We start from the raw sequence: 19,042 nt of genomic DNA, 5'->3' as shown, positions 1-19,042 counted from the left end.
ATATATATATCATTATATTAATATAAATAATATATGTATATTATTTTATTTTATTTACCATACGCATATTTCAATTTTTCTTTCATACAAATTCTATATTTTAGTCGTCGTATAATTGTAGGATTAAAGTATTAGTTTAGGATTAAAGATGAAAACTTACATAACATTCAAGAAATACACCGTTTGAATTTAGAGTTGCTATGACGATGGATCACATTGCCAAAAATTTATTCGACGAGGATGCAAATTGGTTGCTACCCTGTTTCAGAGTACTTGATTAGGTTTCGTTAATTGTCCTGCAGGAACGTCGCATACAGGAGTTAGTAAATTAAAGGTCTTTGTAGTCCTCTGCGAGCAAAAGCACGACTGTAATCTTGCCGAGTGCGAGGGAGCGTAATGGTATTGTAACACTGACTAATTTTATAGACAATGGTAATGGTTTTTCTCTCTTGACGTGATTACTCATTAAATTGCAGACGAGTCACGTATTTCACGTTTAATCGCAATTATTATTGTCGTACACCTACTATCAATAATTTCTGTCTGTCTGCTTTCAGATTAAACGAAGGTTTTTCATCTTAACGTTTGAACATTGTGAGCTCTGTTGGTAAATAGCCTCGTATATGAATAAACCTTTGTATAAATAATTCTTTAATTAGTTTTAAGAAGAGAAATAACTGATAAATCTGACTATAAGAAAATCGTATAAAATGAAGGATCACAAAGTAGTAAAAAAAATGTAGGAAAAAAACCAAACAACTAGTCGTTCCAAACTGATCTTTATGCAAATTTTTATCTTTACAAATACAATTAAAAAAATAAGGATTCACTTTATCTATTAAACATGAACACGAGTATTCTTCCTCAAATATTTTATATATCTTTACAAATTATATACATTCAGTCAGCTTTTGTACAGTGATACTTTCAGTTTGGTAGAAATGCATAAAAATCCGCGGATCTAATTATTCGAGATCCGTCAGAAAACGAAACAAAGTTAGAAACTTTGAGAAAGAACGAAACGCCGGTCTACAGAAATTCCCTAAAAGCGCAACTCGCGAATCAAATTCCGCGGGAACCACCTACCGTGAAAGTCAAACAAGCTTTGTGTCGCCATTTCGTCGTCTTTAAGAGCGCATTAATTACCTATTTGCCGACAAAAGCGGACAGAAATAACCAGCGACCCCAAAACCGCGCGTAATTTGCCGGCTCGTGGACGGAAAAATCGCCGAGGGCAAACGCGTTGTGCTATTTCCACGTGTGCTGTCGGTTTCTCGTTGCCGGTAGAAAACCCGTTGTCGGCTTTTGAAACGGCTTTGGAACCCTAACTCGGTCGCTGAACGGACTTGCAGCCTTCGGCTTGCTTGAATTGCGTTGCAATTCCACGCTGCGACGCAATCCTCTCGTCGTTCTTTTCAATTTGCATACGATCACGCCTCGACCGAGTAAAAATCGCGCAGAAACGTTGTCTCTGCCTGTTTTAGCTGAATTTTGAAGGTTTTCGTAGATTTGAAAGTGTACTGACGTTAGAACGTTTGTCGTGTGTTTCTCATCGAATTTTCATGGAATTATCTTTGATATTGTGTTTTATAGTATATGGGGCGAGGAAGATTGTATTCGTTTTACGTATCGTTGGTTTGCTAGGAAAATGACGCAATGAGAAATTAGAGGAAAGATTTTTTAAACGAATGATTTGAGATAGAAGATTGTCAATTTCTCAATTATTTAACGATCTTTTTAAATGATTACAGCGTAGATTTATTCAGCTGAATTTGCAACTCGTCCCGTCTAATCACTATCTTTGCAGTTGCATCCCATTTAGGTTAACGAATTGTAAATTCGTCTGACACTCGTAATGTACGCATAAGATAATTTCTACATGCTATCTCCGTGATAAATTAATGTTACAGAGCCGAGTTTGAATTTTAGATGAGATGGTTGTTGGTTTAGCGAATCGCAAGTTACATCTAAGGTTGACATACCCTTAGTTGGATTCACACTCTTGGTTTGCATACTCTGGACTGGTTTTGCACTCCCTTTGAGTTGAAACTCTGCATACGCATTTCGCCTATCTTTCTCGCATTTCTATATCAATTTTGAAGAAGTTTCTCTAACTTCTTTTATCGTGCTAGTGATTGTGAAGTTAGAATGTAATTCTGTGATTGAAAATATGCATTACAAGAATTAAATGCGAATAAAAATGAAATATAAGAACTAATATGAAATTATATGCATTTTGTTGCGAGCGAGTAATACATTGCCAACCAATTGTCCGGAATCACTACGTGTTCCATAGAAGCCAAGAATTTGAAGAAAAATAAGCTTCAACTTCAACTGTGCCATAATTTTTTTTATTCTACTGACTCATTGGTAGACGTTCCAACTTACGCCTGCAGAGTAAAATAATGCTATATGAAGCCATATTAAAACCTGTTTGGAAATATGGGATCCAACTATGGGGAACAGCGAGTAATTCCAACATAGAAATTCTTCAACGATTCCAATCAAAAACTCTAAGATCCTCAATAGATGCACTTTGGTATGTTGCCAACAAAACAATACATCGCGACCTTAAAATACCTACAGTTAATAAAGAAATATTCAAATTCAGTAATAGATATAACATAAAAATTAACAACCATCAAAACCGAATAGTTACTCAATTACTTGACACAACGGATCAGATCCGCAAGCTAAAAAGGCATTACCCTCTAGCTTTAAATAATCCAGAATAATTTACTTATAATTCTCAATGAGAATTGATTGTAAATTACTTCCAAATAAAAAATAAATAATTTTTTTTAATCTCTTTCATAGTTAGGATAAATGAAATAGCGTAGGTGGATGACGTGGATACAAAATGGAAGTTGGAAAAATTATTTCCTATGCAGATGTAGGCGGATGTTCAGACCGATAGAAATATGTAGAGATGTAAACATACAACTTGATACAGTAATGAGTCACGTCGCTTGACTATTGTTAATTTTCAGAAATATATATACTCTTTGTAAAGCTTACAATAAAATAAGAACTCTTATAAATAAACTCTTTCTAACAAGTTTCCTTAATGTTGTACGTATTTAAAACATAGCAAATTTTTTCTTCTTTAACATGGTTTGTGATAGATGGTAGGTGAAAATTGAATAGATGCTAATATTTGCCCGTTAAATTGAAACTTCCAAGAAGCCTAATACTTTCAAATCTAACCTCATAAAGAATACATTTCCACTAAAATTATACATTTGCCTCGGTGTCTCTCGCCAGTGTAGCAGCCACGTTTTCCGAAAATTCCAAAAATAGACGAAATTATCTGAAACGTAAAACTCGTGTATCCTCGGCGTTCGGCCCTCCGTGCGCTAGAATAAACTAACAAACATCGCTACGGCGGATTAAACGTGCTGGGTCAACGGTAATTTCGCCTTTTGACAAGTTTTCGCCTCTCGCGGTAGCGCGGCGGCGTTTCGTTATCGTCCAGAGAATGACCGCCATAAATTGCCCGAACTGCGAGACTCTCCTATTATCCCGTCGGCGCGCATTTAAAGTTCCCCGCTAAAGTTCCTGGTGAACTCGGAACCGACCATTATCGCTCCGCCATTATCATTATCATTATCATTGTTATTATAATTATCAGTACTATTATCGTTATTATTATTATCGTCTATTTTTTTTTCTTAAGATGCGCCGATATTTATGGTAAATACGGAATTATCGCCAAATATTCGCCTTGTCCATTATGTATTTAAGAAATTTCGTACCAATGACCATATGACCAAGAATAATGATTTTTGTGCGCCGATGTGTCTCTATTTTCCGTACAGCATTAGATGTGTTTTATTATTATCATTGCTTTTTATTTCTCTTTTTTCATCTTTCGAAGGATGGATTTGCCCACTGCAAAGTGCTTTGACCAAGTTAGGACGAGGCGTTGAATTTTCTTGTGTATAGCGAAGAGTATTATTATTTATTATTAGAGCTTTAGGTGTGTTTTATTGTTATTATCATCCTTATTTATACTTGTGTGCTTTTGAGGATTACATGACGTGTTCGTGTTCACCAGCTCATATCTATATTCTCGTGTTACTGTCGTAGCGTTTTCTCGACTATTGCCGCTCTTTCGAATATCATAGCTCATCGTACGTTTGAACGAAGGCGTGTCTTTATGCCTAGTGTTTCAAAATAACTGGAGGAATTCTTTGTTTATGAGTGATAAGTATGACGGATATGACCATCGGTAGTACCGTCACATTCTCTTATTTTCATTGGTGCAAATTTTTATTGCAAGTGGAGTATGCTTTTTCATGTTTTCTCGTTCCTTTTGCGTAACGCGCGTGTTATTCGGTACCGTAACGTCAATCACGCAGCTTTCCTTTTCTCTTTTGTAATATAAATATATCCGGCCTGTTACATGTAACTACATCTTATCGATGTGCGTTGCTTTGTCCCAATTTAGTTTATAATTTCCATTTTCAACTATCTTTTGTAATGTGTATTTGTAGTATGATTTGCGTTATTATGATTATTATTACTTTACAACGAGAACTTGTAATATTATATTATTGTATTATTATTTTATAAGAAGTTGTAATATTCGCATTTCGAAACCACAACAGAAACTTTGTCGAGTAAACGGCATGACCGGAAGTTCGAAGGCAGATCTATCGAGGAAGCCTCGTTCAAGGATTTTCAAGGGACCATCGAACTTACTGCGACTAAATTATTTTGCCTATCGCGGATTTGGATCTCCAACATTGCCGATTGACTTGTCGGACAAGGCCTGCGTATTCCACGTTTTCTACAAGCGTGATCTTTGTCTTTATATGAGCATGTGTGTATACGTGTAGAAGGGTGTCTACGTGTATGTGTCGTGGCCGCAGGAAATTGGGTAATTCTGTTTCGAAAGTGGAGTTCCGTGAAAGAGGGAAACCCAGTAGCAGGGTAGTTTGGCTTGGAGTAACTTGGACATTACATTGTTTTCTTTGGAATTGCGGTGGCTCGCTTTGAACAGACGCTGTCGAATGGCTTCAACACGTGGTTTGGATTTTTTAGCTGATTCTCTGATCACTTTGACGTTTTGAATTTAGAGTTTCCGCAGTTCTCACATTCCTTCGTTATTTTCCGATTATATGCCAACTTTTATTTTACGATTCGACGCGTGGACTTTTAGATGCGATTCATGGCCTTTTCAGTTTCTAGTACTTTTTGTGATTTTCTTGGCTTTTTCTGTGACTATTCTTTGCATTTCTCTGGACTTTTATTTCTGATTATCTTATGCACTTTTGTCCTGATTTTCTGTCTTTCCTGATTTTTCTTTCATTATGCTATTTATCTCTTGTGATCTTCCATTCACTACCATTTCAATATCCTTTAACTTTCCACTGACCATTCTTCGAATCTCCAACGAGATATTAAGTTTACGTAGTTCCGATTTTCTTTAATCGTTCCTTAATTATTCTATATCAAATACATTTATTTAACACTTTCGCTTTTAACCATTGACGCATATGTTGCGTCATTATCGCTATATGATGCTATATATTTGATGATTTGATATGATGATATATCTAAATAAATTTAGTACTGCTCTATATTTATGTGTTTCGACAGAACGACGCAAAAAGATAAAAAAGGCAATGAACGATATATTGTAATATTACTTGACATAAAGGCAACTCCAAGGAGAAAAATATGAAATTTCAAAAAAAACTTATTAAATATCTTTTCACTCGATTAATGAATAAAAATTACATTCTTCTGTTCCATATAAAGCTTCATATACCAGTGCAACGAGTATTAAGAGTAGCAGTTTGCTCCAAGCACTGAGAAATCCCACGCTCATAGTCAATAATGAACATAGCGTGGCTCTACACGAACGTTTCTGTTTTTCCACGGACGTTTCTCGGAAGAAAGAAAAGAAAACGAACGCTACCAGCACAGATTGTCCACGATTCCACAGTAAAGATTAAAGATTCAATGAAAGCTTGTCGTCTCGACATTTTACAAATGCTTTCCGGGAACTACTCCTCCAACTTCTTCCAGTTAAAAATACCGACGTCAGTGATTATTCAAAAGCGGGCAAATGGGCATTTTGACATGGTCATGCTTGGGAACAACGTCATCCAGCGTTCTATGGAGCTCCATAACCGGGAATATAGGGTGACTCGCTTAGACAACATCAACCTAATTACATTTACAAATTTGAAATCATAGATATAAAATGTAAAAAGGGCAAAGTTGCGGTATAAATAAAGCAGCCGGTTTTCTAACACTTTTTTAAGCTTCCTAGCACGTTTTTAAACTCGGAAACAGGAAATTCAGATTGCAAAAGTGACGAAGCAACTGATTTCTAGAAAATTGATAATCTCGGAGCCTGGTGAATTTTAAATGAAGAAGAATTAAGTGTATAAGAGATGTAAATTTTGAGTAAAATCTTGGCTCGAAAATGGCAAATATTTAAATTTCTGGTGTCTCGAATATCTAAACATAGAGGAAAAATCAAGCGGAAATCCTGTAGAGAAATGATGTTTATGTTATTTTCTCTGTGCATCGTTAGAAGTGTAGTGATCACGATTGTTACCACTTTCGTACTGTATAAATATACAACAATGATCATGTATAAGCTGACTCGAGGACAACATTTCTAAACACCCAGTTATTTTGTATACAGAAATACACCTACTACGATCAGCAAGAAATCAATGAAGATATAAATGGAAAAAGAAGAAGTAAGAAAATTGAAAAAAAAATTACAGAAAAATGCAACTAATTAAAGTGGAACTTTTAAGGGAAGTTACTTAAATGTACGAAAACATACGAATAAGGAAAAATACAAAAACTTTAGTTTGATAAAGAGATGATTTTGAGAAAGAAAGTGTTTAGAGAAGGGCAACAGATTAAAACGAAATCAGAATATGTTCACTGCACATAGTTGAAACCAAAATTTCGACACTGTGGTAATGTATCTTGCACGAAGCTCGTCAGCCAAGATTTATCGATACCTACGTGATACCGCCTTTTCCTACAGGGACACCCTATACGCTTGCTCCGACGATAATTTAGTGTCAAGAGAACTGTAGTGGTTGTAAAACTCGAGCGTGCAGCAATACCTCGAAGCCTGTCTGTTGCTTGAAACCATAAACAACGATCTCTTATTTCGACGACATTCGCTACGTCTGTGTTTTTCGCAGGTGCAGTCGAACGTGCAATAAACTATATTCGACAAAAGAATATGATAGTCGAGCCGAGGAACTAGGATATCTGCCCAAGACGCCATAACTTGTCTGAGAATTGTCGATTTACGTGATACGTTGATTCTTTCGAGTGTTGAATAGCAAACGAGGAAAACCGGAGCTATCTCTTCCGCTTTCCAGATTGCAAATCTTGAAAAGTATGAAATGTCAATGCTTATCGATTTTCTGATTTGCATATTAATTTCACATTTGTTAAAAATTCAGTATTAGAATTTTCCAATAAACTGAACGATGAATTCCGTGAAGCTTCAATTCACGATATTATCGATTAACCTTGTATATCATTGCATTTATTATATTTTCTATTTTTCATGTAAAAAGAGATATATTCCATAGAGGATAAAATAAAATAAAACAATGTCGTGACGATGAAGATTGTTTTTTTAAACTAACGCTTGCTTGTGATATTAAATGCAATTTCGAGAAAGTTTTCCATAAAGTACTCGATAAAGAGTTTGACGAATAAACTAAAATAAAATAGAATAATGTGGTGGCGATGAAGATTGTGTTTTGGAACTAACGCTTGCTTGTGATATTAAATTCTGTAGTTTCGAGAAAGTCCAGGAAGCTGAACAGGGCTTCTCACTTTGAACACGCAAATTTCGAAAGTTCACGCTGCCCTGGATATGGTAAAATTTGAAGATAAGATCGATTTCTAAGTAATTCTACTTTGCACGACTACTTAACCGGTCCTTGCTTTGAAGTTAGAAACAGCCAGTGCTTCATCGAAGATCCATCCTCTTATAGCGAACTTAGCGGATTAGGAAACTTACGAAGATCCTGAAATATGACGCCGTGGGTGAGATGTAGATAGGAGTATTACTTTAGCTTTAGTATGGGGAAAATCCTGAAACAATCTATCGTAGAAAGCTAAAGTTAAATACATTAAATTACGACAATGAGCGTTGAAGTTAGATAACATTACCATATCCAAGGATTACCTAATTATTAGCCTGCTTTGCATTTGAAACAGGAAAATGTGCATAGACAATGGGGACTGTCGTAAATTCTCATCCATAATCCATTAGTTGTCACGATTAAACTATGGATGTGCATGAAAATTCACATTTCTTTTTAGTATAACGAAGGAAAGAAAATTCAAGAACAGATTTGCTTCTCCCATCAAATATCACAATGAGCTTTATTCTTTGGATATTTCATTTAGATGAATTGTCTTTTTATTCGTTTCTTTACTTCCAAATTTCATATAAATTTTACTTGTTTCATTTAGACGTACTTATGTTTCATATTTGACGTTTATTTGTGTTTTAGTAATTATATTCGTACGGAGGCACATTGAATACTAACGCAACGATTTCTAAAAATTATTTAATCACACAGAACTTGAAAATCCGCTAAATGAAACGTACGAAGAGTAAAAGTATTCTAAAAGACGATGATATCAATTTTTTAAAGTAGGCGAGTCCTTGAAAATCTATTACTTCAAAATTCGTGAATTAGTGAAACATCAAAAATTTCAAGGATTTGATAAAAAGAAAGGAATAGAATTCGCACGAACGTAGGTTAAAAATAAGTATAGAAATTCTAAAAGGCAGACGGAGATGCAGAAAACCAAAAGTACATTCGAATGTTTCTGAGTAATCTAAAAATGGAAAGAAACACTTCAGCCAGCGAGCTTCCACGAGGATTGACTTTAAGATGGCACGCAGGAAACGGGACGTCTCCGTGAACGTCGAAACAGGAAATATCGTCTGATTTATAAGCCCTGGGAGTAACCACCGACTACCTGGAACGTTCGTCATTCTGTCAATGGGACGGTTTCCCTGGGGCGATAGTCTTGCATACGCAACACCGTTAAAAATATAGAACCACTTACTCCATCATGCCAACTTTGAAGAATACCTTCGAGAAGAATATGATGTTTCCACTATTTTCAATTAAAGGGTTTTGAAAATTCATCATTAGACTGTGGATTTTTATGCAAATTTATATTTTTACGAACACGCGTAAAGAGACAGAATATAAACAGAGGTTCGTTTCGCCTATTAAAAATTACAACGAATGTTCTTTCGAATAGTTTACGTATCTTTGGATGTATCATTTTAAACTTTATATATTAAATTTTGCACAAATGCGTAACAACTCACAGTTTATGCATCATGTATAAATCAAACTATTAAATCTCATTTATGTTTAATTTTGTCAATTTTGGAAATAGGTAAATCACAGGAAAATATATCATGTCTTCTATTTCGCACTGAGAGAGTTCCGATTATGTATGAATTAAAAATGTTACCGCGTTAATTGATCGATTCTACCAATTTTAAAGGCACAGAGGATATTCTGATCCTTCTATATTGAACTAAAAACTTCGAAATTTACGGGAATAGACATTTATAAATGAAAACTGTCGCATCACATTTACTTGACTTTATCTACTTTGAAAATAAGTCACAGGAGAATATTCTGTTTCGTCTAATTCCACTTGCAAAGCTTCGAGAACTACGAGAATAGATACGTATAAATTGAAAACGTCACGTTACTTGCTCCGTTCTGCCAATTTTACAAATACGTTCCAAAAAAAATCTTCCGTTCTTTCTATTTCGAAGTGAACAGTTTGAATAATTTTCGAGAGCGAGTAGGATATAAATTGGAAATGTCAAATTCTCTCCGCTCTGCCAATATTGTACGTACGTTTTAGAGAAGAATATTCCATTTCTTTTATTTCAAACCGAAAATCCAGAAAACTTGATGAAAAAGGTATTCATTAATGTAGACAGACGTGAGTCTGAATCGAGGTAGAAATTATCTGCCGTATGCGAGATCTCTAAATTTTAATATAAAATTCGTCAAAATACAATTAGTATGAAATTTTGCACCAATCGTGTGTAGATAATTTTAATTCCTCATATAAAAATACAAATTTTCATTGAATTCGATAATCACACGACTGAGCAAATTTTAATGTAAGTCTCCCTTATTTAATGTACAAACATGATCTCTAATTGTCAATTTGGAGTATGAGATACTTGATGGAATCGTTTGTTTCGAACTCAGAATGGTTGAATTCAGAAAATAAATAAAATTGCACATATATATAGTTGTAGACTAGAATACGTCTGATCTGGAACAAGCATATTCTACTAACTTCGAAAAATTCTGCTCCTCTTATGAACCTCTAATTATTCTAACCCACATTGGCTATACAAGTTACTATAGAAACTATTCTTCTTTTATGACATTAGGCTCTAGAAAATTTTTTTAATCTCAACTTAATAAAATATTATAAATTGACTAACAAAGGACCTGTTTGAAACTTCTAACGAAAACTTGAAACTTCAGGGTTTTCAAGGTACATTGCTTATAAGACTAGAGGACACACGTTATTTCACATAGGGTGTTTAACCAAAGCTGAAGAACCAAAAAGTATAAAGAAGAAAAATTGTGTAATAATTATATCAAAGTTTCCACGAAAGTTTTCCTGAGAATTTGCAGAGTTCCAAAAAAGTAGAATCTTCCTAACTTTTTTGTCTCCGATGTCTCCTGCGAGAAGATAATCCAACTACGTAGAATCTATAATTTCTACTGAACGCTTTTTCCGAATTTCGTTTTCAAAATGAAGAAATAATATCCGCCTCAACTGCAGATCTGTTGATATCATTACGATCCGAAAGAAAACGAAAGTGTGTCGATAAACCTGATCGAAAACAGGTTTACACTAAACATTTCCGATTTAAGAAGAAAGCTAATTAAACATTTTTATTTTACAAAAGAACAAACCGTCTCGTTTACAACTATAAGTCACGTGCAATATGATTTGTAAATCAATTTTAAATGTATAATTAACATTAAACATTTCAGAAGAATGACTAAAAGTAGATACAATATGTGACCTCGAGTCTGATCAAAAACAAACTTATTCTACTTAAAACCATCCGACTCTCGAGCCGTTAGAACTTCTGTTTCAAGTCCATCCGATTCATCGAAAGTTTGGCAAAATACGCTAAAACGAGTACAAGAAAAACATATAGCGAAACTATGTATCTTACAGAGAACAGAGTTACTTTGCTCGAAACTCGCGATCATTGAAACAACGATATAATAGTCGCTTCTCGAAACGACCGAGGACGCTGCAGACACAATAAAACGGCAATTAGCGTGCTCGAGAAACCGAGTCTCGATTCATCATTGGTCGATCTCGTTGAAATATCAACGCTTCGAAGGAATGCTCGCCGAGACGGATTAATCTTCGCGCGGGAGGCGACGAGTTAATTAACGCGGGTTATAAATACGAAAGGCAATCTGCATTATGGTAATCGGTTCCTCGAGTTTCCTGCGAGCTTGCCACGTCGTCTCGCCTCTCTCAAACCCGATCGCGATAATTTACACGGGATATTGGCGTGATCTAATTTTGGCCGCTGGCAGACGCCCGTGTCACGTTCGATTATAAGCTTACAAGCTTATGGCTTAGGACCGACCGTGCCATTAAGCATAGACGATCGGCATTTTCCCTAGTAATACAGTTACCGTCGTTGGTAGAATCTTTGCAGGCTCTATGAAAGTCTCTCATTGACAGATCAGTTCTCGTTTTGATGCGAAATAAGCGAATGCAATGGAAGGAGATTGAAAGTGCAGGATTCTGTTCTCCTCGGTTAAAACGTCCTATCTATTATTTCGAAAGATGCAAGGAAACTGAAGATTTGTTATTTCTTTGTACTTGTAATATAACCGAATTTGAATATCATAAGTTTACTCGGGTAAAAAACCCGGGGAAATGTAAATATTTCAACGTATCGTGAAAAATAAAGAGATGAAATGAGAATGGATAGAAACGCAAAGAAATGTAAAGTCTGCGGTTTGGAATTTCAAATTTGAAAATTCCCGTTGTTTCAGCTTCGGTATTCGGCCTGAAATTCAGGAAATCTGACGTTCTTTCTTCTAATATCTACAATTTGCATCGTTATGGCGCGTTAAAATGAATGAATATCATTATACTTATTACTATTATTATTGTATTACTCTTAATTTCTTCTTTCTACATTCTCAACCACGATGCCTCACAAGGATTTCAATAATTCTTTTCTTCTAAAATTATTCTCAATTACATTTTTTCCCACTCGTTCCAGCTCGTAATGTTTAAAGTGTACGATTTTACACTTCAAAATAAGAATTGACAAATATAGTTTCGAATGTCGAAATTGAAATATTCCCACTGATTTAGAACCAAATATTTAAACTTGATATCTGAAATGTAAAAACTCTGGCAATTTTGCCCTTTCGGTAATTCACATCAAAATGAATATCTTCTGACCCTATTAATTTTCTCTTTCCACCGTTTTTCAATCGTGCACACCGCAATAATTCCAATAATTTCATCCCTCTCAAAATATTCGCTCAACCGTCATTCCAAAAAGAACCTGTTCCAAACAAATCTCTGCACATCTTTCAGCTCGTTATGTCCGAAATCTAAATGTTGAAAATCGAGGCTGAACGATTTGCACTAGCTCATTAAAAATGAATATTCAGCGCAATTCAATATTCCACTGAATTCTGCTGTTTTCCAACCACACCTCGCGGTAGTTTCAATAATTCCTAAAAATATTCACGAGCCGGTTGAACCATCCACAGAGACCGTCATTCTAAAACCCGGTTCAACTACCTATCTCTGCCGATCCTCTGGTTCGTTAACATCGGCCGTAAATATGACGGGCAAACAGGCGCGAAGTTTTCTTGCGGAGGGGCGCGCGATCAATCAAGCCGGGCTTACGCGATTTCTTGTTTTTAGCTCAAAGGGGAGGGAAAACACAGCCCACGGCCGTTTCCTCGCCGTTGCTCGACGTTCGTTTGCATCCACGGGACGCAATTTCCATTTTTCAAAGGGGCCAACGTACGCAACCCAACCCCGATGGAAACTTGACGAAACCAAATACGCGGCTCGCGCTGCTGCTTTGATCAGTTTCTTCTTTAACAGAGAGAACGCCGGCCTCCGTGTTTCCTCTCCTTTTTCCATCGAGCATACCAATTTCCGAGTTAATGTACGTCGTCTCTGTTTATGTACCTCTTCCGGTCTAACGCAGTTGCGATCGACAAAACCTTTCCTCGCCGGTGAAATAATTAATATAGAGCTGGAACGGAGAACCACGAGCTGCGTTTTTGTTTTCTATGGTTTGGTAGGAGGTAGTACAACGAAATACGACGGTTGTCGTGGCAATTGCACGCTCAAGTCTCGCGTTAATTTGACAGGAGTTATGTGCACCATTTTCTGCTCTGGACTTGAATTAATTGGTAGCATGTTTAGAGGGTAAGAATGGTTTCAGCCAGGACAATATTTTAGGACGAAAGGTTGACAGGGTCTCGTTAATCCAAAGTTGATGATTTTGAACTGCACCCGATAGTCGAGAAATAAGCTTGCATCCTACGATTTTCGCTAATAAGATCTGCCTATGGAATATATGAGTTCCGTTCGAAGCTTTTGGCTAATGCTGTACATTTTGTATGTCGATAAGATAGTTTTTAGACGACGTTGAGCAATTTTCGTATTAAATTCGTTCATAAGACAGTTCCGTTGAAATGATTCTCGGAAGCAAAGGGAACGTTGGAAGATTTTCCGCGTTTGAAAAATGGCTGAATGTTTCAACAGATAGAAAAATACGACGAAATAAGGAATACTCGGTGCATGACAAACTAGCGTTACGAGCCGTGAACACGTTCTTCCGTGTCATCTTTACAAATATCAGCCCCACGGAGCCCTGACATTTCGCCAACGCGGAAATCCTTCTGGAATAAATAACTTCTTGGAAAGGACGATGTTGCGCTACGATATTCGCCCAAATCGGCGACAAGTTCACATTTTAAAACAGCTAATTGAAATAGAAATATTAAAGCATACCTGGTAACTTGAAATATTATATTTTTTTTAAATATATTTTTGTGACATTTCAAAGTAACAATCGTTAATAGGTAAATATTTCCTTCGATCCGGATATATTTAATAAATATTTCTTCGCAAATGAACCTCTACATTAAACAAGAATTTAATTCTATATAATTAATCTATCCAAAATCACTCCATGCTCTAAATATAATAAAATAAGCCACATCCCACAACATAATACAAATAAAATACTATATATAAATAATATAAATAAATAAATAAATGTAAGAACCAAAGAAGCATCACTTATCATGTAGTATAATTTTCAACGAATTTCAAGGAACCGTAACCTATCTTCAGCAAGACAAAAACTCGCTATTAAAACATCCTGCGTAAAACTAGAATATATACGTCTTACAAAACGAATTTACATACACTCGTAAACCCGAAGTGTCGTCTCAAGACCGCGAGATATGATGCTTATAAAAGTCATTTAGCCTGTAAATACGATCGCACATTACACGCTGACATCACTATGATTCATCCCTAGTTACGATCTCTTTTCACAGTTATATCCATTATCCTCGTCAATCTCCATGCTACGTAGATACGTTTCGGCCAATAGATAAGAAACGTTTCGAGTTTGACTCGACTCGACGCGACGTGGCGATTCGTCGCAAACCCTTGAGCATCACGACATCGAATGAAACGAGAATATCGGTGGAGGAAGGGTTTCTTGGAAGAGATGCACAAGAGGGGATACAGCGGGGATGTAGAAAAAGAAGAAGCGGAAGAAAAAAATGCAAACGACCGAGAGATAGAGGCGCGAGATTTAATAGGATCCAAATAGCCGTTGGTGTCCAGCCGGAAAATCCGAATTTATGAACCTCCGGAAGGATTTAATTTATTTAAATTTCCAAGCGGCCAGCGCCGTTTTAATCCTGATTTACCACATGGCTTTTCTTGTTCCACCATGCAATGGGCACCGCGTGCAGCTTAAGCGGCCTGTTATCACGCGGCTGCTTATAAAGCGTGTTTGCGCGACCGATAAGCGGCCATGAAACCGGACTGGCAGTTTTCGAACGCGGAGATGGATAATGGAGAACGCGCGGCTTCCGGTATCAAACGTTCTAATGGTTTTATGATAGGTACATGATCGGAAATTTTTCACACAATCTCTGGGCTGTTTTGAAGGATATTTTTTTTATCCTACTATGATTCTCGAATTTCTATATTTCAATCTCGCTGTTATTTTAACATGCGATATTTGCACTGTTTTAAGGAAATGCTTAACACTAAAACTACCAATAATTAACACGAAGCTATTTCTACCAAAACCAGTCAAAATAACTGGTCTTTAAAAAATACCTAATAATAGAATATTATTATATTTATTGATTTATTACTTTCTTACAGGAGGAATTCCATGTTATGTAGTACATTTTTGGTATTATTAATCCATCTGGGACCATGATCCCTAAACGAGGGTTGGCACGTTTATAAAATTGTAGAACCAATCATTTTGACTGGTGTGGTGTTTCTAGTGTTAACATCTAGCTATCCAGCGATCGATCCGGAATTTTCCTGATAACTGATATCATCATATCGAATGATACGTAGTAAAAATTTAAAAAACGTGTGGGAAGTTGTACAAAACGACGAAACTGGTTAATTGGGGTTCGATAAACAGATTGCAGAACCCTTTTACACTTCGACAAGTACCAGTTATTTTGACTGAAATTATTGGTGTAAATAGCCTTGATATAAAATTATTTTGAGCTTGAATACATAAAAAACAAAATAATATTCATTATATTATTCTTTTAGTTATCGTTGCAGAAGTCATTACATCATTGCGGAAAGAAAATATAACATGAAGTAGGAATTCTAAAATAAAATTGTAAAGCCAGTCAATTTGACTAGTTGGTAGTTCTAGCGTTGACACAAAATGGAAACGGGAAATCGTGCATTCCAATCAGACTTTTGTTATATCTTGACGAAACAAAAATATATATATATTCGTTACAAAGAACATAGCAGTCGTTTATGATCACGCTTAGCTTTTGTATTATTCCATACTTCCAAAAAATCTGAGCAAATTATTAAAGTCTTTGCTATATCATAAAACGAGTTTTCAAGTCGAATAACGAAAAGATTTCTGTGTTCCACGATCCATTCCATGTCCATGTTCTCGGAGAATAAACAAATATCATTATTTCAATTCTTCTAAACTTCGCTATTCCTAGACAGTTTCCAATGACAAACTACCAAACCGATCATATTATTAACGTTTAACAACTTTGATCGCATCACATAGGAGACACAAGAAATGACGAGATTGACAGATCACCGGTGATCTCCTCGCGTCGCAGTTTGAACGTTTCACAAATAAGGTAAAGAATTGAACTTTAGATATAGTAGTAAAATTTATTGTACGAATGCAACACAGTGTTAGAACAGAGAATGTCGAGAGCTGATTTTAGGAAGGTTTATACACTATGGGTTTGGTTCCTATGGAGGGGCTATCGCCGGGAGTGTCGCCGGGGTCCAGGTCAGAGATGGCCATGCTGTTACTGTTTTCTGACACTGGAACACTCTCTTCGTTGTTGTTTCGATGGCCTGCGGAGTGTTCATTAGAACCCTTTGGTTTTTCTATCGCTAATTTATGGCTCTGTGACAATCTCCCAGCTTAAAAAAGCAATAATCTGTGATGCACGCGCAAACATATGGGAAACAAAAGAATTTTTCAGATTAGAAAAATAATGTTGATGCAATTTTGGATCGCAGCATCCGAAGCAATTGCTAAGAATCGGAACTACGTTTACGAAATCCGAAATCAAGCCTGACGGAACAACGCGAACTTCCCGTACTCCTTACACAGTAACTTCCCACTTATCGTCACAATCCCTTCGCCAGACAAGTGGCAGGCGAACTTCCTGCGCACCTGTATCTCGAGACGCGAAGACAACCGCAGTTCGCGTGTTCCCTCTAAACACCGAGCTTTCTCTACGATGAGGGAGCATCGCATTAATCACTCGAGAGCGGCCAGCAGACACAATGGAAACAACCCATGAAGTCCATCTAATCGACCTCCTAATCTCCGTTTCGCCGAACGATCGATCAAAAAGCGCGTCTTGGAAGTGCGCGCGTAGGACGAGAAGAACAAAAAGCAGAAGAACGAAGAAAGGAAGCCTCGTTTTATCGCGATTTTTCATTTATTTCGCGGCGTGCCAGCCTTTCGTCGGCTAGATTAGGCTTTGCTGAAACTTTATTCGTATCTGCCGGCTAAGTAATTTGAAGGTCTCTCACCGTGGGTGATTTATCACCAGTTCCTTGACGCACCGAAAGACGAAGGGTTAGAGATTGTTGCCAGGCCTGACCAATGATCGATCGTTTCGATTGGTGCAACGGACGGTCTGTCCGTTACCAGACTGGTCAGATCGTGATTAAGTGATTTCCACGAAAAAAACGAACTCCAAGAGAACACGTGGTGTAGAATTTTCCGAGCATTTTCAAGCGGATTCAGCATCGTTAAGATGAGCTTCGAGCCTTGATCTTTGAGAGCTCGAGTTGTGGTTTAATATATAAATGTTAGAATCAGTGGGTTCGAATCTGCAACTGAAATAGCCATCCTAGTGTACGTAGTGCTTGGGCCTTTGAGCTCGAAGAATCTTTAAATTATTGTGTTTGTGTAGGTGGTTCGTTTCAAACGTGATGAAACTAATTGATAGCTCCAATTCGTGTTTTTGACACAATTAAATAAACTACTTTGATTTGTAGATATTTGTATAGTACCCTCGCTCCTCAACTTTCGCGGCTCCTTTTATACGCAGAAAATTATCGGTACTTTTGCACGAATTTTATTTTACACGGTCAGGAAACGTATTCTTCTATGATCTTTATTGATTTTATTAGATTTACTCGATTTCCAGTGAATGTTTATGTTGAGATACGTGTGTTTTCGGGTCCGTACCCAGTCGTAATCCAAACCTCGAAACATTAATGAAACTAAAGTGGAACTTGAAAATAAATCAAGCCACAGAGATTGTGTCTTTGACCCAATTGAAAAGAACGTTCGTTTTGAAATACGATACCGGCAATGATAACGAATAAAATTTAATCTGGTTTTCCAAGGAGGAAACATTTATTTAACCTAATTACAGTATAAAATAATAACAATAATAATTATTGTAATTGTTACAATAATTTGTCAAACGTCTCTTCGCGCAAATTGTAGAGGAATATATTGAAATAAAAAAAAGGGAGGAAAGTAATTTAATTCGATTTCAGGTCAGAACGATATCAAGAAGCTGCGCAGAGAGAACGAGCAGCTGCGTAGGGAGATATGGAGCCTCAGGGACGAGTACGACAAGCTCGAGGAGATCCTGAAGAGGCAAAAGTGCCACCCAGAAAGCGAAGAATACGAGGTAACTCGATGCTAAAGTTCGTTCATTGTGAATTGAGACAAGGGATGACTGATCGATTCGTCGATTTTCCAGATTTTGCGTATTTGATTGATAACAGAAACTTTGTTTTCGCAGTGGTATCCTGATTTGAAGGATACTGATGGGAAATTAATGTACGCGAGGAATTAGCGAGAACAAGTTTATAAATTACTTTCCCGAAGTCGAATATCGATACATTAATATCTCATATAAATATCTGTTTAGGACTTACGTGGTCATCAATGAATGATTTTTGACTCTGAAAAGAACTTCTTTTCTTAATTTTGTTAAGAAATTAAGATTTCTAATATTTTCAAAATATACATTCTAGATAAAACCAGTAAATTTATATAATTACTTACACGATGCTTAAAACAGTTGGATGTTGGACAATGATCTTAAAGTCAATCTTTATCAAAGTATAATATAAGTAACATTATACGTATATCAATCTGTTGTTTCTAAAGGATACTTCGATGACTCTATTCTCCTGATTAGTGTAATTGAATCGTTTA

The 19,042-nt window shown here is 36.3% G+C and overlaps 2 protein-coding genes across 8 annotated transcripts in view; one reads left to right on the top strand and one right to left on the bottom strand.

The window, feature by feature from the left end:
- LOC126924924 (tyrosine-protein kinase transmembrane receptor Ror) overlaps positions 1-19,042 on the bottom strand; it is a 347,050-nt gene that overhangs the window by 235,495 nt on the left and 92,513 nt on the right. The gene's annotated exons all lie outside the window — the stretch shown is intronic.
- Positions 1-19,042, top strand: part of LOC126924929 (uncharacterized) — a 59,351-nt gene that overhangs the window by 35,218 nt on the left and 5,091 nt on the right. For all 5 annotated transcript variants that reach the window (XM_050739946.1, XM_050739945.1, XM_050739948.1 and 2 more), the window contains one exon: positions 18,373-18,509. In XM_050739946.1, coding sequence (XP_050595903.1) covers positions 18,373-18,509 — 137 coding nt within the window. The remainder of the gene's footprint in view (positions 1-18,372; positions 18,510-19,042) is intronic.

Source organism: Bombus affinis, chromosome 15 (genome assembly GCF_024516045.1).
Source record: "Bombus affinis isolate iyBomAffi1 chromosome 15, iyBomAffi1.2, whole genome shotgun sequence".
NCBI lineage: Eukaryota > Metazoa > Arthropoda > Insecta > Hymenoptera > Apidae > Bombus > Bombus affinis.
Note: the sequence above shows the minus strand (reverse complement) of the source record. Positions and strands in the feature narration are given on the sequence as shown.